This window comes from Heliangelus exortis, chromosome 23 (genome assembly GCF_036169615.1).
Source record: "Heliangelus exortis chromosome 23, bHelExo1.hap1, whole genome shotgun sequence".
Lineage (NCBI taxonomy): Eukaryota > Metazoa > Chordata > Aves > Apodiformes > Trochilidae > Heliangelus > Heliangelus exortis.
In genome coordinates, this window is record NC_092444.1 from 6,683,743 (window position 1) to 6,707,358 (window position 23,616).

Genomic DNA, 23,616 nt, shown 5'->3' on the forward strand with positions numbered 1-23,616 from the left:
TAACACTGGGCTGAGATAATAAATACACCTCCTAAATAGAGCTGCTTCCTCAGCCTGGGGAGGGAAGCTGCATTTACCTTCTTCAGTCCTCCTGAAGTGATTTTGTATCAAGTAGGAAATAAAGTTGATTTTTTTTTCCCCTGCAACACTAATAGAACAATAACTCAATATCACTTCTACCAAAACACTGCTGCTATAAAGTTAAAGATATGGAAATGAAAATTAGCCTCTGTTTATGACAGCAGTGCAAAGGGAAAAAAAAAAAAAGCACAATGTGTGCAGGGAACAGATGGCTTCTGTCCAGTGTGGCCCATCTTCTGTATATTACTTCTTTGGAAAGGAAGCCACTTCAGAAAATAGCAATCTGTCTAAAACATGCTGAGATTATCTAATTGATCATTCCAGAAGTTTAAAAAAAAAAAAAAGAAAAAAAGTTACATTTTTCCCTCAGATACTGATCTGCAGATGCTAAAAGTGAATCCCCTCAAATCACCAGTATTTGTGTATTTTATGCACATATGCACAAAATCTCCTGGGTCATGTCCTCAGCTGGTGAAAATTAGTTTCATTGATGTTGATTCTGATTTACATGAGTTGAGGATCTGGCCTTTCATTAAACAAATAAATAAATAAATGCTGTCAGTTTGAGCCCTGTTTCCACAGAGGCTCTCTCTGAGGGGCTCTGCTCAGCATTGCTCCCCCGTGATGCACACATCCTACACCTGTGTGCACTGACACTTCCAGACCCAGGGAAGAACATTTAGTGGCTAAACTGTGGGATCTGAAAAATCACCTTGTCCCACAAAGCATAAGAACCAGAGCTGTGCAGGAGATGAAGTGCCCACTCCTGTTCCTGGGGGGTTCAGGTCCCACTGAGCCTGGGGCTGCTCTAGGGGGCTGAGGTCGGGCTGTGCCTGCCCCTTCCTGCAACCTCACCCCATCCCAACCCAAAACTTCTGGATGCAGGAGCAAACCAGGAGAGGGGTGCACGCACCCACCCTTGGGGGGACCAAGGAAACCCTCAGCACTGCTCGGGGGTGCTGGTAGCACATATGGAAAAGTGAAAAGGGGAGGGAGCACTTGAAGCGATGCTGAATTTCAGCATCTCCTGAGTCTGCACCAGTCCTGGCAAACTGGAACTGGCAAACTGGAACTGGCAAACTGGAACTGGCAAACTGGGCTGAAAAAAGAGGCAGGGAAGCACGTTTCCCTCCCTCCTAACAGTCCATCTCCCAAGTGGGGAGCTTCAGCCAGACAGCCGTGGGTTTTTTACAGGGGGAGCAACCCATGAATCATTCAATAAAAGGCCCGTGTGATAATGAATAGGCAGCCTTCTTCGGGGGTGATAAGATATTTTAACTAAAAACATCAGGGCATGTTTAAAAAATGATTACAAATTATTTTAACAGTGTATTTGCAGAGGGTTATAAAAACAGCTATAATATTTTTGTCTTGGATTCTAGAATTACCAGTGTGACAGCTAATGCAGTAATGATTTGTTTCAAATGCCAGTGTTTAAGCTGTATAAAGCTGATTTTATACATTTTTCCAGTAGGCCGCATTGTAGTTAATGAAATTAAACACACCAATCGCATTTGTCCCCAGGGGATGAGGAACTGAACACGCCACTGGTTTATTTTTTTATTAAAATAAATTGCAGCCAGCGAGATGGACTAATTGCATACAGAATTGAAAGAGAAACATTCCATTGATATAATTAAGCCAATTTTCATGGACAAAAATAGTTATAGTGGATATAAAATAAGCAGAGCGTTCACTAGGGTTTGACTTCTCCCCACCCTCCCCATTTTGTACAGAACATTAACTATTAAACAAATATCTATCTCCAAGGGGCCGACAGCCTTATCTGGGATGATGGCTGAATTGATCCCAAGAACTGACGCCGGGGCATTGTGTCTCAGGGCCTGGCTGAGAGAGCTCAGAAGCCAAAGAAAACAGACCAGCAGAAACCCACCACATCAAAATATTACCTTAAAGCAAAACACCTGAAAGATGTAAAACCATCAAGACAAAAATAAATCACCACCCAGTTTATTTGGCTCTGACATTTCACCCCAAACGCCTCTGCAGTCACTTCTCTTTGCAGAGCTGTGCTCCAGCCTCCCCCAATTTTCTCCCCAGCACTACAAAAAGCCAATGGTTCAGAGAAGATGAAGTCTTTCCCCACCAGCTCACAGCCCGAGATTTACCATGAGAGCAGCATTATTCTGGGGCCTACTGGAAATAATTTGGCTGTCTCAGTCCATTTTCAGCTGGAAAATGTCTCCCCAAGAGGACGGGTGGCCTTGTCTGCAGTACAAAAGGGGGTTCAGCAGTACAAAAAAATTGCCTTCCTAACTTTCTGTCGGGAATTTGGGTGAAGCCCATCTCCAGGGGAATGTGATGAAAGCTCATCCAGCCCCCCTGAACTCAAACTTCCCTTCCTCCCACTGTCCTGCTGACCAGAGCAGCAGTCGGTACCTTGGCCCAGAGAAGCATTTTACTCCCTGGAAATGGAGTTCAGATTCCAGCCCTACCCCCTGATGTGAAGCACACACCGTGACCTTAACTGCAGGGAGATTTCTTCCCAATTACAAAAATAAAAAAAAAAAATTTTAAAAGCTGCTTATTCAGTGTGTGAGCATTCAGAAGCACACTTATTCCAGGGATGAAAGTCATATTTCATTTTTATTAGCAAAGAGGGTCACATCATTCACTGAAGAGAAGGAAAAAAAACTCTTCAGGACAGGGACACTCTGTTACAGATTTGGACGCCACAGAACACACAACCTACTGCAATAAAAATAAAAATAAACAGCCCATGAGTAGGTAGCGGTGATGCATGAAAATCCATTAAGAAAATAAAAGAAATAATAAGGTCATAGATCTTTTCCACTACGACATCCCTGACCTGAAATTCCTCCAGGAAAAAAAAAAAAAAAAAAAAGAAAAAAAAAAAAGGGTGGTGATGGTGGTATATATTTAAGATCAGAAAACCCAGCAGTAATTTTGGTGTGGAATGCTGTGGAGTAGTGACATATCAACAGGCTGTTACCCAGAGAGTGGAAACAAATGTGTTTGCACATATCCTTCAGATGCCTTCATCCTTACCTGCAGCCAGACACTGCCTGTCCCTGTAGTTACTGATGTGCTGGTCACTCCAATTAAAAATATTACAGGATTAAAATATCTTCGGGGAAACAGGCATGAAAAAATAATTATTCAGCTAACATTTTGATCCTTCCCGCCAGCATTCAGAATTGTATGAGTTTATCATCGAAATAATCTCTAAATGGAAAAAAAATAAACACATCCAGCAATAGTGGGAGAGCCATGGAGCTGGGGAAACAAAGCAGGAGCTTGCCCTGGCCCACAGAGAGCAGGCACAGCCCGACACGCCAGCGGCCTCGCCGTAGGGAACGCCTGGATTGGCAAAGGGGATTTTTTTTCTTCCAATAAACAATTTCTCACACTGTAAGTTTACAGCAACAAGGGGAAGAAAACAAAGGAAAAAAAGAAAAAAAAAAAAATCAAACCAAACCAACCCAACAAACAGATAATAAACAGAAAGCAGGCAAATTTTACAGTTAAGAAAGGCAAAAGCAAGCCTGCAAGCTGTGGGTTCTTTCCTGGCTCCTGTTCCCAGGAGCAGGCAGGGATCCTCCTGCCATCACACACTGCCTCCACCTTCCCAGCACTAACTAAACCTTCCTGGCTGCCGAGGTGGCTCCTAAGCCTTACCTCTCAGTGTTTGCAAACTTGTCTAGGCCTTTGTCTTTGAAGCACTGTATTAAAGAGCACAGAGCTTTTATAAAATATATAAGCCATCATAATCATAGGCATAATAACAATAATAACACTTTTCACTCAACAGGCCCTTCCCTTCCCAGAGTCTCCGGGTGCTTTACAAACACCAGTGGAGGCAGCCACACCAGAGAAGGAGATTTCCTTCTCCACCAGGAGATCCCCCTTGTCCTTCCCCCCAGGTGTGGGAGCCCAGCGGGCAGGCGGTCACGGAAGGGTTCCATCCGAGGGAGGAGCAGGGCTATGGTTACAGGGAGATGAGTTACACTGCTCCCGTGCTGCTGTGAAATCCAAGGAGTGAGTGGAGATTGTGTGCATGCTTCAGGTGTGCTGGAGAGCTGGGATCCTGCCCTGGCAAAGGCTCATCCTGCTGCAACGTCTGACTGAGCACCCGGCGGGCTCTGGGTGAGGAACAGAAGAGCAATTCTTTGCTCTTGCTGCCCTCGGTATCTTCACCAGGTATTTTTAATAGCAACCTTTAGAATTATGCTGCTTTTGATTTTTTTTTTTCCCCCACCCACAGCTAATGAAGACCTGAATTGCTATGGCCGAGCTTGAACTTACGCTGCAGTTCCCACACAGAGCCTAAAAATAAGGCAGCTTTATTTGCTGTTTAACAAAGTTTAAAAAATCCAAGTCGGAATTTCAGCCCACGCTGTACTGGTTTGGGATCACCCAGTACCTGTGATTCACCAGACAATCTCTGTGTGCACACTACGGGTCCAACAGACATCAGCAGGGGCACGGGTCGCACCCGCGTGGTGTTTGTACAGAACGTGGGAACTGAGTGAAGCTGGGATGATGTGCCAACCTTTGATGTACTTTATCAACTTCATGTTTCCACTTGCACGCTGCAGGCCCCTGGGATGTGAGCACGGGGGCTGAGCACCACACAAGCCTCACACACACCTACAAGCACCGGCTTCGGCGCAGGCCAAAAGTCAGTCCCCAATTTCTGTGTCTTCTTCAGCTGTGGCACCTTAACCCTGCCAGCCTGAGGGACAATTCCAGAGCTCTCCCACCTCAAATATTCCTTCTGGCCACCAAGTTTCTTCCCAGGACAAGGAGGAAGGAAGAGCTTTGCAGTTGTTCGCTCTGCACTTTCTCAAACCAAGCGAGTGGGGAAGGTGGGTGAATTGATAAATTCTATCTGTAGAATTTAGCTTTTATTTTTTAAGACTAAACTGATCTTAAATCCTCGGTAATTTTTGTTGAAGCGCTAATTACACATCACCTTAATTAACAGATCAACTCCCCCCTCCCTTCCTCCCTTTCCCTGCCCGGCATCCCTAATTGCCTAATTGAACAGATCCGGGGCAGGACGGGGGAGGGCGAAGCAGCCGAGGCCGCCGGCACCCAGCACAGGGGCATCCGCACCGCACCTGCGCCGGCTCCGCGCCTCCCCGCGCAGGGAGAGAGCCGGGCACCGCGGGGATGGGGGTACCGGGAGCCCCCCGCACCTTCCCGTAATTTGTTCGTTCCTGGGGCTCCCGGAGCCCGTTTTTCAGCTGGAGTCCCCCCGGCCGGGCAGACCCCGAAAGGAGAAGGTGGCGGGGCTGTGAAACATTGAAAAAAACCCGAAAAAACCCAAAGCCGCCCCGATCGCTCGCCCTGGCGGGTCCCGGTGCCGGCAGAGCCGCACGCCGGGAAACGGCAGCGGGGCTCCAGCCTCCCCCTTCGCCACCTCCGCAGCCTTAATAAAAAAAATAAGTATAATAAATATATTGGTAAGGGGGAAGCCTGCTCCTCTGCGAAGACGAATTGTTAGAGCATGAAGCAGGCAAAGGAGGGCAGGGTTGGATCCCAAACCATTCCCGGTCCGGCCAGCCTGCCCGACAGCTCCCGACAGCCTCGCCGAAAAACTCAGCCTTGAAACTTTGACTTTGTCATGTTCCTAACAACGAAAACCAAACGGCGGCACCGCAGAAATACCGGGCAGCCTTTTCCAACACGAACATTTATTTAGAGCCCGAGATGCAACAAATTCCCACTCGTGCTGGGAGGCGAGGGGGCTGGGGTTATATTTGCAAACTTAATTCAGGGATTTCGAACGGGAACGAATTCGCTTTAAACGTGGAGCGCCCAACTCATTTATTTGCCGCTTCTCCACCTTAGTAGAAAGAGACCATCGGCTCCCGCAGCAGCTTCTCCCTGCTCCCCAGTTATTTTATTTTCTCGCTGAATGACGAGGCCCAGTGACCCGCTGCGGCAGAGACCCCGCCAGGCTCCCCAAACCCCCGGCACCGGCTTTGGGGGTCCCCGAGGAACCGGGATGCCCGCGGGGGGGGTGCGGGTGTGCAAGCGCTCACCTGGAGCCCCCGGGTGCTGCCCTGCCCGCCCCTCCCCGCACCCCCCAAGCCGCATCTCTCGCTTTACAGCCGCTCCGCCAGACCCCCACCCCCGGAGGGGAGCGAGAAAGCGAGCGGAAACAATTCCCCTCTCCGGTTCAGCTCCGCCGCCCCCGATACCTGCCTTTCTCCTGGCCAGCCGGGGTAAAATTGCTGAGAATTTCCCTCCAGCCCCCTCCCCGTTCATCCCCTTTCCAAGTCAGGTAATAGAGTCAAATTCCCAGAGGAGCCTCACATCTGCTTAAAATATTGTCCAATGAAATTAAATTCTACAACATACTGTGTTTTTAATATACTGTATGCTGCTGCCTCGCCCGCCGGCCGCCTGTGTCCCGCGTTAGCCCGGGCTCTGGGCAGGGATTAATTAATCCAAGCGGAGACTAACGAGGGCTGGAGCGCGGGGCAGTGCGGAGGGGTGCGGGAAGGGCCGTGCGGGATGCCGCGCAGCAGCCCGGCTCCTCACTACCTTGCCGCTGGAAATACGGCCAGATCCACGCACTCGTGTCCGCGTTAAATCTGTTTTGCAAATAAATACTCCTGGGATATTGAAACCTTAGCTTTGGACTACTGTTTTGAACTGTGATCCCTAAAAAATCCTCAGCTGAAACCCCATAAACCGTTGGGCCTTGTATTGTATTAAACACCTGATTTTAATCAGCGCTCAGCCTCCCGAATAGACACTTCCAGTTGGGATCAGCAGCGCTCACCCACAGCCCGGAGCTTGCTGAGCTCCTTCTGTGGAAGGGAAGTGGCTGATTCCCGGCTCCTCTCCGGAGCCCTCGGGATGGCCAAGCACTGGAAACCTCCCAGTCCTTCAGCTGCAGAGGCTGCCTCCCCGCACACACGGGCACACAGCTGCAAAAACCCGCACCTTGCACCGCAAACACAGCTGTAAAAAACCCGCATCCTGCGCCGCAAATACAGCTGTAAAAAAAATTTTAAAATAAAATTGAAAAAAAAAAAAAAAAAAAAAAGCAAAGCAAGCAAACAAAAAAAACCTGCACTGCAAACACATCTATAAAACGCCGGTGCCTTTTGCAGGAGGAAAAAGGAGAAACAAAAAATAGAAGGAGAATAAACCCCTAATTTTCCACTCTATTCAACCTCTCTTTTACAGCCGAGAGAGCCCTGAAAATTACTCTTCTCCGTAACAACCTAAAACAATAAATGATGCGGTTTTTTAAAAGTTGTTATGAATTGAACGGGGGACGTTTAAAGTGTGTGTTTATCGGGGGAAGAAAAAAAATAAATAAAAACTCCAGAATTAATTGAAAGCCAACTTCCCAACTAGCCTGGCAGCGCTGTGCTGACAGGCATTGATGGTTCCAACTCTAAACCCCTCCGAGCCGCGTTCCTGCCCGCGGAGCCGCGTTTGTTGGGGAGAGGAAGGTGCGCGGGTGCCGGGGAGCGGGGCTGGGTCGGAACCCGGGGAACCTTCCCGGAGCTCTGCAAAACGCAGCCCCGGAGAGGGGAATTGCTGGGCCGCGGGGCTGCCCGCGCCTTGGGCCGTTCGGGAAAGCGAAACGCGGAGCGGCGGCTGCTCGGCCACCACCACCAGCACCCTGGGAACAAAGCGAGTTTGTTTGGGGTTTTTTTGGTTGGGGTTTTTTGTTGGTTTTTTTTTTCGGAAGGCAAGGAGGGCTGAGGAGCGCGGGGGCTGCGGTGGGACCTGCCGCACGAAATGCCCCGCTGACCTTGCGGGGGTTCCGAAGGCTCCGGGTAACGAACTTGAACGGCAAAACAAACCGCAAAATCAACGGCGCTCCCGCTGCCTGCGCGGGCACCCTCCGCCAGCCGCGCTGCGAACCGCGCCTGGGTTTTCACCCCAAAATCGGGGCTGAGGACACCGTTTGCCCCCCTCACCCGGGGCGATCGCCCCTGCGGACTACCAGGGCCTGCGGTCGGGCGAGTAGCGGGCGAGTAGCGGGCGAGCGGCTGCCGGGGGGCCCGCGCCCCCTCCCCACCGGCTCTTCGTGCCTCCAGGGTCCGCCCGGAGGATTCCCTTGGAAAACCCACGCGATTCCACCACCTCGGGAGCCGCTGCTCTCCAAACCTTCCTCCGAGCACCACACAAAACAGTTTTCTAGCAAGGCGCAGACTACGCTGCAGCCGCCAGATATTTCGGACAGAGCCCGAGAGAAAGAGAAACTAAATATAAAAATAATAATAGCAGCAGAGAAGTCGGGAGAGGCTGCCGGGCAGCCGGACCCTCTGCGGCACCCAGCCTAGCAGTTAATCGGCGAGGAAAGAGCCTGAGCGATTACAGCTGGACCCTGCGGGAGCCGGGGCAGGACCCCCCCGCTCTTCCCTTGCAAAAGCCACGCTCGCCTCCTCCGAAAATCCAACCTAAAAACGATTCGAAAGAAAAGAAGGAAAAGGGTCCGGTGGAAGACGGAGGAAAAGAGCTGCGCGAGACTTACGAGTTTGCAATTCCACCCCCAAGTAAATTTAAAAAAATTAAAAATTAAAGACACTCCCCCCACACTCCCCTCCCCCAGACCTTCTTAACCCCCAGCTGGGACACCCGAGCTGCCATCGGGATCTTCCCTCTGGACCTGCGAATTCAAAGCCCCTCACTGAGAGCGGATCCATTTTTTGCTACAAATTCTCTTCCTTCCCTCTCCTCGATAATTGTTCCCGAGACCAGGAGGGTTTCTGTCACCCCCCCGTCTGCCTCTGCCTGTCTCCCTCTCTCTCCCCCCCCCCCCTCCTCTTCCAGCGCTAAGTCTCCCCGGCTCTCCCAGGCCGATGCCAAACGCAGACCTCTAGCGCCCACTATTTCAAAAGCCAGGAATATTATTTCACAAGACTTGGAACGACTCAAAAAAAAAAAAAAAAAAAAAAAAAAAAAAAAAAAAAAAAGTTGCTATCCCCTTTCGTCAACTTCCAGCTAACTTTCGCTTTTCTCCCCCGGCCCCGCGCCGCTCGCCGTTCGCTCGCGGCTCCCCGCTATAGCGCGCCCGGGGGCAGCGCGGAAAGGCGCGGAGAGGCGCGGAAGGAGCGCGGAGCGGTCGGTCTCCGCGCAGACGGGGCGGGCGGCGCGGCTGGCCGCCGCCGCGGGGAGGGAGGGAGAGAGAGAGAGACAGAGGGGCTGCAGCCCCCGCAACCCGCGCAGCCCCCGGCCCCGCTCCGCGCCCTCCTGCCCCGGCCGCCGCGGAGGCGGTACGCGGAAGAAGGGAGAGAAAGGACCTACTTTTGGGCAGTTTTCTCGCCCTCGCCTTGGATCTCATCGTGTCGGCTTGTGGATTCCTCTCCTCCTCCTTGAGCCCAGAAGCAGCTACACACTATCTTCATCTCCCAAGCATTGTCAGTTTGGACACCTTCGCACATGCGCACAGAGCATTCAATCTGACACCCTCACCAGGGCCAAAAAAACTTTCCAATGTATTCATCATCATCGGGGTGGTTTGCTTTTTTTTTTTTTTTTTTTTTTTTTTTTGTCCTATCCTCTTCTTCAGACCACTTATCTCTCCCCCCTCCTCTCTCCCAGCACCATCGCAGCCTTCCCCTGATCTGCCCCTTTAAGAAAAATCAGCCCTCTCCGCTCCTAACCCTCCGCACACTGACCTTACACACTGGACAATATTTAAGGATCAAGGTGCCATCCTATAAAGAGGTGATTATCATTATATTCTTATTATTGCTATTACTGCCACTAAATAGCGATGACTGTAGAGAGTTTCTTAATGGATGTCATCTTGTAACTGTACCTATTTTAGACATGCTTTTATTTTTTATCTGAAAAATATTTACAGTAACTTTGCAATCAGCGTGTGTCTTTATTTTCTGCCTTTTTACCCCTTTTCCCTTTCGGCTCAGGGGGCTTGCATAACTTTTAAAATGACAGAATTCGCGCTGTGGTTTGTGCCGTCGTATTTCTCGCGTTTCTACCAGAATATTTCTGCTCCGCACCGGCGCTCGGAAGCCTTTGCTGTTGCTCCCCCGGGTTGATTTATTTGTATTTGTCAACGGTTTTGACCCAGAAAGGCGGACCCCGCGGTTCCGCTCCCCTTTTACCGGGAGAAGGGGGGGTCCGGCGGGGTGCGGGCCGGTCGCCTCCGCTCCCGGGGCAGCTCCTGGAGGTGGTCCCGGCCGGTACCCACCGGGGAAGGGGTGGGAGGCAGCGGGCCCGGAGCCCCCGGCCCTCGCTTCCCCGCCGGGCAGCGGCCCCGGGAGCGGCGGGGACAGGCAACGAGGGCTTGTGGTGCTTGGGGTTTTTTTTTTGTTTTGTTTTGTTTGGGGTTTTTTTTTTGCGTTTCAGGTGGAAGGCGGCGAGAGGGAAACTCTCCTCGGGGACGGGGGAAAACGGGAGAGGAGCGGACACCCGAGAAAAGCGGGAAAGGAAGGAAGGAGGAAAAAAAAAAAAAAAATAAAAAAATCCGAACCCCCCGGAGCCCCCGTAGGACCTGCCCGCCAGCCCCGGAGCGAAGGTAGAGAGAGCCCGGGCAGAGCCGCTTTGAAGAAAGGAGCGAAGTGTAAATAGCCCGGTGATTGATGTGCTGTCTTTGACTGCGGAGAAAGCACTATTTTAATTCAAGTGGCCAGGTCAGATGGTCACGGAAGAAGGTTGAAAGGTAGGATTTAATGAGATTAATATGGAGAGAGAGAGGGAGAGAAAGCGCGCGCCTTCATCAACATTCAATAAAATAATGGGGTTAGTTTAGGGCGAGCGCTCTGGGGTGCGCTGGGGGTGCCAGCCCGGAGCAGGGCTGGACGAGCAGAAAAACCAGGAGCCCTCTCTGAAGGGCACTGCAAAAACAAAGGCCAAACTTCTGTGGGTGCGTCAGGTCCCTGCTGGAAGCCATTCTGCCAGCTGCACTTCTGCCCTGCAGGTGGAACTGGGGAGGGGGGCACAGGCTCGCTAATTACCGGTTTTCCCCTCCTCAATAAACTCTTTAATTGCGAATGGGAGCAGGGCCCTTTCAGATGCTACCTATGAGCCAGCGCTGAAGGGAAGGGTGGCGGAGCAGGAGTCCAAATAAAATAAATACGTTTGAAGGGAACTTGCAGCCACGTGTCGCCTAAAATGTTGAAACGCTGCCTGTGAATTCCTTCCTGGAGGACGCGGGAGCGCACAGGTCGCCGTTTCACGGCACGGCGGGCACCCGAGGTTGGAAAAACATCTCTGAGCTTCACCAGTGAAACAGGAGCTCTAATGTTTCCAATTCATTGAAATTTCTGCCACCGCTCTCGGACGCTGGCTCTCTCCCGCATCCCCCCGCTTGAGCTGCTCACGGGACAGATTTCAGTTTGAAAACGTCGTCCCGGGTTATTTTTCCCGATTATTCCAGCGGTTTTGGGGAAGCGGAGGTTGCTCGTGCCCGGGACGTGTGCGACCCGCGGCTCCGGCGAGGGGGACGATGCTCCGGTGCCCGCATCCCCCTCCCGGAGCCGGGACAACAAAAGGCACAGAGGGCCCGAGCCACCGGCGGGCACAAGCCCGGCTTTGGGTTTCTTTTTTTCTCAAATCTCCCGCATCCCTAGAATTCATATTTTCCCTAGGAAATAGCTCGTACAGCAAATAACCACGCGGACCCGCTCGCAGATATTTGGGAGACGCAAAAAGCTTTGGGGGGTGGACGAGATGCTTCTGCAAACGAAGCCGCTGAGAAGCGATCGAAAAGCCGCCGTGTGACCCGGCGGCAGCTCGGCCGAGCCGAGGGCTGGGCTTGCCCTCACTTTGCCTCGGCAATCCGGTTTCTTTTTCTTGCGTTTCTCCGTCTCTGCAGCCGCGGTACCGGCGGGGCCGAGGGGCAGGAGCGGGGGTCCCCCGGCTGCGTTCGGGCTCGCGCTGGGCGGGAGGAAGGGGGAAAAAAAAAAAAGAGAAAAAAAAAAAAGACGAGGAGCGGGACAACGTAGTGAATGAATTTTTAACTGGAGGTGTCGGGGTGTGCTGGCGTGCGGGAGAGGAGCCGCTGCCATCCCCCCGAGAGCAGGGACCCTTCCAGCGCCGGTTGCAATTCAGCCCCCGCGAATGGGCCCCGCAACCCACGCTCATTTTGAGCCCCAAAAAGGTCTGGAGGAAGGGGGGGAGGGGGTGTCCGTGGAGAGAGTAGGAGCCGGGGAGGCTCCGGGTGCCCTCTGACAGCTCCCGGGACACGCTCTTCCCTGCCCATAAACAGATCTATTCCAGGCTGCCTCGCCGCTTTGCAGACACGAAACCCCCGGGAAAAAAGAGCAGGAATCCCGAGGCACAGCACATCCCCGGAGGCAGGTGTGCAGCTGGGGGCCGGGAGGAATTCTCCAGCCCCCTCCCGGAGCTCCCCCTTCCCCCCCTCCCCCGGCACAGACCGCCCGGCCGGGCGAGCATCCTGCGGCTGCCGCCGACTTTCCGGCTGGCACCTGTTCGAGTGCGTGGGGCTGTCACGGGAATTAAGCAGCGTGGAGGAAGGGAGAGGGGCCGGGAAGCTGCTGGGCTCCCTCCCAGTCAGCCAAGGAGCTGGCATAGGGACCCCGCGGGCAAGGGAGGGTTCGCGGGGGGTTCGGGGTAGCCCCGGAGCCCCGAGGGGAGAAAACGGCTCCCCCGGAGCCGAGCTGGTTCTGCAAAAGCTGGATAATTGCTTGCCCCAGACTCTTCTCGTTTCCCCTTCCCACCCCAGGAGTGCCAGGGCAGAGGGAGCAGCCGGGCTCCTGCTGGAGGGGATGAGGTGTGTGTGTGTGGGGGGGGGGGGGGGGGCTGGCCGGGCCGGGGGGCACGGGCGGAGAAATCCACCTCTTAAGAGTTTATTTCATCCGCCCCAGCTCCTGTTTGCACCTTCAGCTCCTCGCCCTGCGAACACACATTTCCCCACACCAGCTCCGCAGCGTGCCACATGCCCCCCACGGGGACACACGACGAGGCTGCAGGGGGGTTGGGGGTGGGCGCTGGGGAATGTCCCCTCCAACCCCCAGTCCCCAGGTATTTTATGAAACAAGCTTTAAAAACACGCTCCAGGTGAAACTTTGCGTGCGAGACGCCCTGGCCGATTTTATTCCAAACCAGATGTAAAAGCGGCTGCGTGTGTGCCTGTGCCTGTGCCTGCCCCCCACCCGCGCTGGGGAGTGCGGGCTGGGCCCTCGGGGCTGGCATCGGTTCGGCAAGTGAGGACGGGGGAGGGGGAAAAGAAATAAAATGAGTTTTGCGAGTTGTTATGCGCAAGTATTTTTAAGCGGTAAAGAAGATTAAAATGGTTGAGATAGTCCGGCTTGTCCAGGAGCTGCCGCACACACGGAATAACCCCAACCCCTTCCCCTTCCCAAGGATTTTCGCATAAATTACTTATTGTTTCTGCGCAACGTTGCGGGGAGATTAGAGCAAGAATTAATATTTTGAACTACGCAAGACCCCCGTGGCATACGACAGGGCTGCTCTGCCTTTCGGGTCAGCCAGCTCCGGACAGATTAGGCGATAAGAATGTCACACGCTTCCCTAGAGATTTTTCCTTCCTAATCTGCCATTAATAAGCGAGGAAGCGCACACACAGCCGCCGCTTTGTAATTAGGCTCTGCCTCAAACCCACGCAATCAAAGAGCAGTTTGCCTTTCATCCCCGCCGGTGCCAAGGAATTTCAACACCTTTCGGACGCGGTTTCCAGCCCCGGGTCCCTGCGTGGTGCCGGCACAAGGGGGCAGTTAAGGACAGTTAAGGACAGCCCCGGGGGGCTGCGGGGCCGGGGCGGGCTGAGCCCCCGCAGGAGCCTTCGCCCCTCCGACCGGGAGAAAGTTTGTTTGCTTTCACAGCAGCGGGGCTGCTGCCTCCCTCCGCCGCCGATGCAAGGGGAAAAAATTAGTTGTTTGGGCTTTTTTTTTTTTTAAAGGAAAAGTAAAAAAAATTAAAATGTAAATAAATAAAAATAATTCGAAAATAAAATTATTATAAATAATAACTATCAAAGGCTGGCTGCAGCCTCTGCGCGGTTCCGAGCCGGAGGAAAGCTGCGGGGTCAGGCAGAGCCCCCTCGGCCTCACCGGGGTCCCCGGTGCCCGAAGCTGGAGGAGCCGGCATCGGCACCTCCCGAAGCAGCGCTTGGGGTACGGGGCTCACACGCAGGGAAAAAGTGGTTTAGGCTGGAGAGAGAAGGAGAACCGTCCACCCGATAAACCCGAGCAGCTCCTTTCCTGCAGAAACCTATTTGCACACTCAGATAATTTTTTACCCGAAAATCTTCAAGAAGCGCCAGAAAACAAAACAAAACAAAAACACCGCCCTGAGACAGAAGCGTCCACATTTTGTACAGAAAAAAAAAAAACAAAAAAAAACCAAACAACCACCAAACCCCAAACTCCAAATTAAGGCACCCTTACTGGTCCTCTGAGCAATGAGAAAGAGGGGGGAGGTGAATGTCACTGCAAAACCTGAGCGTGCATGTTCCTGTCCTGCCCTGGCACCGCTATCGGTCTTTGCATCAAAATGCGTTTATCAGACTTTTTGTTTTGTTTTGCTTTTTTCTTATTTCTAGAACCAAACACTGGCTCCTCCGGCCATGAAAAAATACCGTGTAAATTGCCATTTCAGATTTTTCAAAAAACACGCTCAGCTATAAGAATTCCTTCGAATTCGTTACACTCGGCTCTGCGAGGCTGCTCCTTGAGCTGGTCCAGAGCAAGGTAAAAACCGCACGTCCTAAAAATAAGAAGTTGTCCAAAGAAAAGCAACATTTACATTTGAATATCTAACTTGAACGGTATTATAATTACAATCGTAAAAGATCGAGCACTGTTGTCTTTAAAACGCCAGCCCCTGAACAGGCAGTTTTCGGGGGATGTAAACACAGCAGCTTTAGTCGTGAAGCTCTCCCAGAATGAAGGGAAATTACGGAGTTATAGCAAATTATTTTTTTTTTTTTTAGAGACGTTTGATCAAAATATTTTTGCCCGGAGAACGCTTGCCAAATGAAAGCAAAATGGAAATGATGGGCGCTGCAATTCGGCAGACAATTTGGTGATGGAAGGAGCCCAAGTCCCCAGCCCTCTCCCCAGGGCAGGGGGTTCTCAGCCCCAGAGGGTTCGGGGGTGCCTCTAGCAAACAGGTACCGAGCCATTCCTTCTCGCCCCAACATTTTTCACATAAATCACAGTTTTCTAAAGACACAAAAACGACCCGTACCGCCTTTCCTCTCCAAATTCACGGAACTCCCCTCTACTTAAAGGTCAGATCGCGCTGTAAGGTCCAGCGAGAGATGCGGCCCCGTTAACACTATCGCGATAGCGCCTGGAGGGAGGGAGCGAGCAGAGCAGCCCCGGCACAGCCCCCCCACTCCCGAGGGCAGGACCACCCCCCTCAGCCTCAGCTAGCCCCTAGCCAGGGCCACCAAGCCGGGGGCTTCAATCAAAGTGTGACGGGGGGCGGCAAGTGAGCCCAGCGCGGTCCAGATTTCATTTGCCACCCAGAGCCCCCCAGCAGTGACCAGCGGGACCACCGCCAGCTCCCAGACGAGAGGGCTCCGGGGGTGCCCCCGCTCTCGCCCCGGGTTTTTTCCCCGCATCTGGGTGTCCGGGGGCCGCCCGACCCCCCCCCCGCGGATTCCGCGCCTGCTTTACTTGCGCTTCCCCCGCAAAGGGCGGCTGCAGCCGAGCCGGCTGTATAATTATTAGCTATTAATTGAGTTCAAGACCTTTTACGGTTCTGGGAAATGAGGAGTCCGACCACTAATCCCAAGAAGGGGCTGCGCGCAGCCAAGAGCCATGAAAAAGCCATCGCGGGCTGGCTGGGCCCGGCCTGACACAATGCCCCCGGGGGCGGGGAAAGCCTTACCGAAAAAAATTCATTAGGTGAAAATTATAGAAACTTTAAACCGATGGATTTATTTACGAGGTCCCTTTGGGGGCGGCCACTCGGGAGCAGGGGGTGAAGGGGGCAGAGAGCCCCCCGGCAGTGCCCGGTGCGGAGGTTTTGGGGGGGGGGGGGACACACAGGGGGACAACCCCCGGGCTTCCCCCGGTAAAGGTGAGGAGCTGCCGGGGTCCAGCCCCTTCCCCCGGACCCCCGGCGACCAGGGGGTGGTTCTTACCGATTCAGTTTCCTTATCTTTCCACCCTTGCACCTTCCAATTAAACTTCCCCAAATTGCCAAAAGCCTGATTTGCATGCAGGGGGCTCGGCTCAAAGATGCTAACTTATTGTCTCCTCTCAGAACTTAACATTTCTCTCTTCAGTTCCCACTTGAAAGAAGTTTTAGAACAGTATTCAAAGACTGTCCAAACGAACAAAACCCTCCCCTTCGCTAGGGAGAGAAATCCGGTGTATTCAAGAGGAAGGCATATTCTCAGAAGTTTGCAGATTTGGTTTTAAAGGCTGTATTGTTCCTGCCTTTTTCCTACACCACCACCACCACCCTCCCCCCCGATTTTTTTTTTTTTTTTTAAAGAGAACAGCTCACATGCCTGCAAAGGATTATTAAAATCAAACATCATAGAGATGTTTTTCTGTTTGTTTCCTCCCTCATTTTTTTACTGTTTAGAATTACTTTTCTGGAAGAGCTTTCCAAGCATCCCCCCTGCTCCCCAAGTCATAATTAAGAACATTTTATTTTTTTTTCCTTTTAGCAAACAGGAAAAGTAAAGATTCAAACCCTTTTCCAAATGCTCTTTTTCTTTGAACACTAACAGAGTTCTGCATTTCAGAATAACGTATCTGCTACAAATACACCTGAAATTATTCTTGATCCTGAATAGATGGTGTTCGTCTACAGAACAAATTAAACCAGTGAGACCTTCACAGCGGGCAAAGCCAGAAGCATCTCTCCAAGCCTCAAATAAACGAGACTACGATTTTACTGGGTTTTCGAAAGCTGTTGGAAAGGTGACAGGGGCTCTGCCTTCAGCTTCCCTCCATCCCTGCGTTTTCATTTTTAAGATGAAAAGAAGACGAGCCCAGGAGCTGGGAGCTGCCAAAAGCCAGCGGCGACCCAGAGCTCCTTCTCAGGAAGGTGCAGAATGGACCCGGCAGGACACGAACATTTTATTCATTTAATACAAAGCAGCTTAAAAAAAAAACAAAACAAAACACCAAAAAAGCCACCACAACCAAAAAACCCAAACAACAAAAAAACTTTAAAAAAAAAACCCCAAAAAACCCCAAAATAAGTGGCCCCGAGCACAGCTGAAGGGCGGGCAGCACAAACGGATGGGGTGCCAGGTGATTTTGCTGCCATCCTTCGGTCCCCAGCGCGGGTGCTGAGCGCACCGCGGAGTGAGGAGGAGGGGAGGACAGGACACCCCCGGGCAAAGCGGTTTCTCCGCCCCCAGTCCCCCTGCCCTTGGTCCCTCAGCAAAGCCCGGAGCTGGGTAAGTGTTCCCATGAACTCCTGTAAGTGTGCAGAGAGGACAAAGAGCTCCTGTCCTCGGGTCTGGAGATCATAACCAGAGATGGGAAGGGATTTAACAGCACCCTTTAAGTGGTGGGAGCCACCTCTTTATGTCCCAGTTCAAGGGAAAGCCATCAGTACCAAAAATTATTATCATTATTTTTTTTTTTACCATAGGGAGCCAAGAGTTCATTTAGATTTACAAATTCATGAAGACTTACTGCAGAAAGTAACAGCAAGAACATGTGTTAAAATGCAACAGAGAGAATTCCACTGATTTCCATGAGGTGGATTGTATCCAGGAAGAATGAGTCAACTTCATTCCTTGAGTCAAACTCACTGAGCTGAGGAGAATTACACCAGGAATGAGTCTGGATCATCTCACCCAACCCCCCCCCCCATTTCATGTATTCCTGTCCAGCTAATTATCTCTTCAGGGCTAGAACTAGATAGGGATTTTATTAAAAAAATTGTTTTCACCATTGGAAAACAACAATTTGCCAATTTCCCCCCTCCCCAGATCACAGCAGTCACAAGTAACTATTCAGCCAGTCACAGACACCAGGATCTGGGGTTGGAAAGAGCAGCTTAGTGGTCAGGGCACAGGGAGAGAGGCATGGAAGAGCCTCCTGGCTGGTTGTCCTGCTGATAGGTCTGGCTTCTCCTTTACCCACATATTGAGTGTCAAATTTTGAAAGGTTTTGGTCTGATTCCCATGGAGGAGACTGAAGCTCCTGAAGGCACCAACACGTTTCCTGCCCAGCTCTGTCCCTGCAGCACGGAGGGACACAGCATGTTTGAGTACTCAGCAGAGAAACCTTTCTCCAACCACACACATGCACTGCAGAACCAGTGCTATTTGACAGGTGGAAGAATAAACTACTTGTTCCTTTAAAAGATTTGGGTTGAAATCTCAGAATGCAATGACAGGAGCAGAGAGACAAATCCTACAGCACCGCGAGAGATTGGGTCTTTGCATTCAGAAGCCCAGCTGCACACAGACCCTTCCGTGCTTCCACTAACACACAAGCAACAGAGCAAACACCTAGAAGCAGAACTGTGGGATTTTTCAACCTTACTGTCAGGTTTTTAGCTCACAAAGTGGCTACAGGAGAGCAGGATGGGCAGCTCTGGTGTTAGAACAGCAAGGCATGGCTAGTGATGAGCTCAGTGATGAGCAGCTAAAACCCAAGCTCCATCTCTAAGAAGTGGTTAGAAAATGAAATGCAAATATATACCAAATATCCAATGGTTTCTATGAATATAAATGTCTGTCTACCTTATGACTGCTATTTTCCAGCCAGCTTTCCAGCCAGTGCAGTCTCTGCACTTCTGTATCTACAATTGTGCCATTTATAAGCCAGGAGCCCACCTTGCCCATGTGCTTGTTCCTACAGTGACTCATGTTCCACTGGTTTATTCCTGGGAAGACTCGTGTTAAAACAGAGGCAAGAGTGGGACCTTTGGGGAAGGAACACTGACTTCTGGAAAGCACCAGATGCACCAACCATTCCCTGACAAAAAATGAAAGCACTGATTTACATTCTGTGCAGGGAAAAGGCTTTTACAACTGGTAAAGCATTAAAAGTAAAGAATTAGTTTGGTATCTGGGTCAAACAAAAGCCTTGTTGAATAATAGCATTTACTCAATACCTTAAAAACAGCCCTCATGGAGGAATACACTGAGGGAGGAAAAAAGCTGCTCAATGACCCAGCTCAGGCACAGCAGATGAACTTCACTTTCATTCTGTGGGTCTATCAAAGCCCCTCCAATCAAACTTCCTTAAAAGCACCACTGCTTGCTGGTACATTTGCTGTATTCCCAAAGGAATTAGTACCCATCCCTTTCTGAGCAGTAGCTCTGCAGCCAGGCACTGCCTGCTCTGGCTTCCTGGGGAATTCTCTGCAGGGGAATCCCCTCCCAGTCACAGCAGCTTCCCACCCTCAGACCCCTGGGCAAGTTGGGGGGCAGAGGGGATGCCCAGGAAAGCCTCCTACACCACGGACACCATCGGGGGGATTTCAGCTCAAAAACTGAGCTACAAAATGCCTGTGCTGGCAGAGTCCTGCAGGTGCAGCTCCACCCAGCCACAAACCCATCCCCAGCACTGCCCACATGCACTAAGGTTAGAATTTAATTACTCTTTATGTTAGGGGAAAAGAAACAATCAGACAAGGAACTTCCCAGTTTGTAATTGGCTTTGTAAGTTGCAGCTCAGGGATCTGGTCCAGCAGGGATGCAAACATTCTGTGGTCAGGCTGCACTGCCTGATGTTACCCAGGGTGTTCCTTGGCTGAAACCTGGCTGTGTCTCAGCACTTAGCTACAACCTCACAGCAGTGCCAGCAGCACTGACAGAGACTCCAAGACCTTCTCCTGTTTTGCCTGCAGATCCTGTTAGCACTGAGATAGATACACCCCGAGCTGCTTGGCTACCACTCAGCTCCAGCTTCCTTCCTTCAGTACAAATGAGATGGGGAAATAGTTTTATTTCTCTGAAGTATAAAGTTAAATAGAGTGAACTGAGAAGCTCCTTTAGAAATAATGGAGTGAGATCAGCCATCCAGTGATTTTAAATGGCTCCAATCAGAGCAGTGCTTGCACGTGGCCAGCCTGTCCCAAGGAGCAGGAGGCTCCTCAGTGTCAGCCACTTGGGTGCATTCCCAGGGGACTCCCTGCTCATCCACGCAGGGAACAGATTTTCTATAAAATTATTACTAACAGCTTTCTACCTCCACTCTTAAGCAACCCAGAATGTGACTCATTTAAAGATCACAAAAGGACTTGACATTTTCAGGGGAATTTGAGTCTTAAATTACCTTGGCACAAAGCTCTGCTGAATGAGCCATGCAGGCACTGAGACATTTTATTCCTGAGCACCAAACCTTGGGTGGCAGGGCAGGGCTCAGCAAGGGTGTCAAGAGTGACTGAAATAAAACCCAGGGAAGTGGTAACAGGAGGAAAAGCACCCAGTGTCCCCTGACTCCTTTACAAACCAGTTCAGAACTGCTCTTCTCCCCAGGCTCAGCCTTTCCTCCTTACAGCTGATCAGAATTATTACAGCCCAACTTCCACCAGAAAAGGAAAAGCTGCCACTTTAAATAAAACCATTCAAAACTCAGCATCTTGCTACAAACAAATCATAGAAAACAAGATGTGTTGTCAGTGTTGTCATTCACCCAGACACTGCAGGTTTTCCAAGCAAAGCACAATTTTGTATCTTTCACCCCAAACACACAAACGAATACAGAGATTGTTTCTTTTCTCATTGGAAAGTGGTTATTTCTAATCATTTAATCATTTAGCCATTTTCTCACTATACATTCTCTCAATATACTCTGCAAAGAAATCCTAGATGTTTACCAGTTAATAACATCCCCAAAATTATCATATGCATGGTTCCAATCTAGAAAACACTCAGCTCTAGGCATATAAACCATCCCAAACTTAGAGAAGTAAGAGATCTATCAAAGACTAAGAAACCCCCAGGATAAATAACCCAAGAATAGAATCACAATTTGCAGGACTGCTTATTCAATGGGTAAACCAAAACATTTTTGTCACTCAAGTGGCTGCATTTTAACAACCAACCAACCAACCAACAACAACAACAACAAAAAATATCACAAAAACCATAAAATTGTTCTGGAAGGATGAGAAAAATGCTAAACATGTTTTTATGGGAGAAACAGAGATACAGAACTAGCTTGAAAACTGAAAATCTCTCATGCCCTGATCTATAAATAAAACTAGCTGGGATTTTCTTTTGTACTAAATTTAAAGGAATGCCTTTTCCATGGAGTTTTCTTTAAAACAAACTATGCCCCAGAAGGACTTTAACGATGGTGTTTCCAACAAGCAGCATGAATGAATTAAACAATAAATGCAGTAAGAAAGCAGCTGTATTTTTCTTTAACAGAAGCAGATGACTGTAGCTCAACCATGGCTGTGTTCTCAGAGGGACAAGGACCATTCCCCACAGCTCTCACCCAGACTACAACAAGTTTCCCTTCACCCTGAGCTTCAGGACCTCAGCTCAGGTGCAATTTGCCCTCTAGCATCACAAAAGCCTCAAGATTGGCTCCTCTGCCTCTCAAGCAGAAATCCCAAGCCCTGTTGCACACAAATGACTCCTCTCCCTCCCGTGTCCCCAGGCTGTGCAGGGGAGCAGAGCTACTTGGTTCTCATCACCACACAGCAACCAGAGCTCAGCTGCTGGTCTTTAATCATCTTATTTCCCTTGGAGATAAACCCCAAGCTCTTCTCAAATTATTCAGTCCAAAAATCTCCAAGGTCTCCCTCTTCTCACAAAAACCCAACACCATTCTCCTAGGATCCAGAGGTTTCCAAACAACCAGTTCAGAGGGACACCAACAAACCCCCAGGGGTTCACCTGAACATACACAAAGTGCCATGTCTGCAGAACACTCTGGAGACCCAGGGGCACCCCAGGAGATCCTGCCCAGCTCCTCACACACAGCACTGGTGTCCCTCTAACCTGCAACAGCCCCTCCTTAGTTCCATCTGATGTTTCCAACAGACACTGTCCCCTTCCTGACCAAACTGCTCCTCAGACCTGCTGAACACACACATCCCACCCTACAACCAGAGGGCAGGGACCATCACAGATATCCAGCTTTTCCACAACACTTTATCTAAGCTCTTAAATCCCACTTTTCCTTGAAGCTTCCCGGCCTTTAGATTTTCAAGAAAGGAAAAAAGTTTTCTCTGACTTACCAGGTCTGCATCTGCCAACTTCTTCGTGGTCTACAGAGAAGGGATTTCTCTTGCCATGCAGGGACTGGGTATCCGTGCTGGTACCACCAGAACCAGCAAATCTGCAGGAAAAGTTGCCCTCTGAGACTGAAGGGAGGGCTGAGTTTCCCTGCAGCAGAGCAGCTGCCCCCCAGCCTCAGCTCAGGGACTCCCCACCTCAGGAGGCCTTAGAGCCTCTTTTTTACAGCAGTAAAACTACCAGCAGTGCCAAGGCTCCTGCAGGTCACCCACTCCCTTGCACCAGCCACAAGCTATTTTTCAGCACAGACTTTGCTGGTAGTTTCCCACTGCAGGAGCACAGGACAAGGATATAACCCCCTTGTGCTGTGCCAGCTCCATCTCCCTTCCCTCTACTTCACCCCCTGAAGAGAGGTGAGGAACATACCTCAGAGAAGTGGGGGAGCCTCCTGGCTCAAGAGATGCCACAGAGAGGACTCCACACGTCTCCTTCTCCCAGAGAAAATGGAACCTTCTAGAAGGGGGCTGAGCTGGTTCTTCAGCAGTGACTGGCTGCAGGTGTGCTCCTGGGGGTGAGTGGAGCAGCTGGGATCAATCCAGCACTAAGGGGCTGGGGCTGGGTCCTGCTGGGGCAATCAGCACAAGGACAATCAGCTGGTGATGGGCAGCCCATCCCCCTGCTCCCCTCAGCTTCTCACTGAGTGGCACCTTTGGACATGGAGGGAATTCCTGTGGGGATGTGCCAGTGGCCAAGAAGGCTGGGATAAGGTTGCTGCTGTGGATGTGCTCTCCAGGCACCCCTGACTCACTGCAGACATCCCCACTGCACCTTCTCACAAGTGGAGATTTCTTACATTACAAAGGGAGATACAACACAAGTGTTGAAAGAGCTCAGCTCACCAAGCTTAAAGCCAGACAATTAATGAATTTTAGGTGGGCTGACAATAATTCCCAGGGATACAGGAGGCTCATCCCAGTGTCATTCAAGTAACACCCCTTGAGCCTCTCCCATCCCCCTTCACCTGCCTGTGGTTACTTGGGAAAGGCAGCCATGGGAGCAGTGGCAGATATGGGCAGACTGCCTGCCAGGTGAGCTGCTGGCCATCCCAAAAGGTCCACGTTTAATATCCCTGGCATTTCCTATGCTTACATCCCATTATTTGCTGTAACTGCATGTTTCATAAGCACAAAGACTGAATTTATACATACTGTGGAAATAGGGAGAGCATAACTCGGTGTCATTCGACCTGCTGAAATTTCTATTTTCAGAAGAGAGCAGGAACACTGAAAAAAAAAAAAGCCAAGTTTTTCCCAGCAAGTTCTGATGTATAGGATGTGACATAATGGTGCAAAAACTTTTGGCAAAAACAGGGATTTTAAATTGCTCTGCTCTGTTTTGCTGTGGTGGGAGTTTTAATGCAGTGCACTTTGCCTAGAACTGACACA

At 50.8% G+C, this 23,616-nt stretch overlaps 1 protein-coding gene and 2 long non-coding RNA genes across 7 annotated transcripts in view; 1 reads left to right on the plus strand and 2 right to left on the minus strand.

Moving 5' to 3' along the window:
• Window positions 1–22,735, minus strand: part of PRDM16 (PR/SET domain 16) — a 274,258-nt gene extending 251,523 nt beyond the window's left edge. For 3 of the 4 annotated variants that reach the window (XM_071766805.1, XM_071766806.1, XM_071766804.1), the window contains exon 1: window positions 9,346–9,451. In XM_071766805.1, the coding sequence (XP_071622906.1) occupies window positions 9,346–9,382 (37 nt within the window). In that variant the 5' untranslated portion in view covers window positions 9,383–9,451. Of the gene's footprint in view, window positions 1–9,345; window positions 9,452–22,173; window positions 22,275–22,597 lie in introns of those variants that run through there. The other variant, XM_071766807.1, reaches the window with a different exon arrangement.
• On the minus strand, window positions 1,610–8,749 carry LOC139806760 (uncharacterized). The gene is made up of 2 exons (XR_011730345.1): window positions 8,653–8,749; window positions 1,610–7,076 (listed from the first exon to the last, which is right to left on the minus strand). It is a non-coding gene; the product is annotated as an uncharacterized lncRNA (long non-coding RNA).
• Window positions 9,597–15,553, plus strand: LOC139806757 (uncharacterized). Of its 2 annotated transcripts, XR_011730342.1 has the most exons (4): window positions 9,650–9,768; window positions 10,414–10,726; window positions 14,591–14,738; window positions 14,981–15,553. It is a non-coding gene; the product is annotated as an uncharacterized lncRNA (long non-coding RNA). The 2 variants fall into 2 exon arrangements; XR_011730341.1 differs by lacking the exons at window positions 14,591–14,738; window positions 14,981–15,553 and having other exon boundaries at window positions 9,597–9,768; window positions 10,414–11,161.
• Window positions 22,736–23,616: the final 881 nt, after the last annotated feature.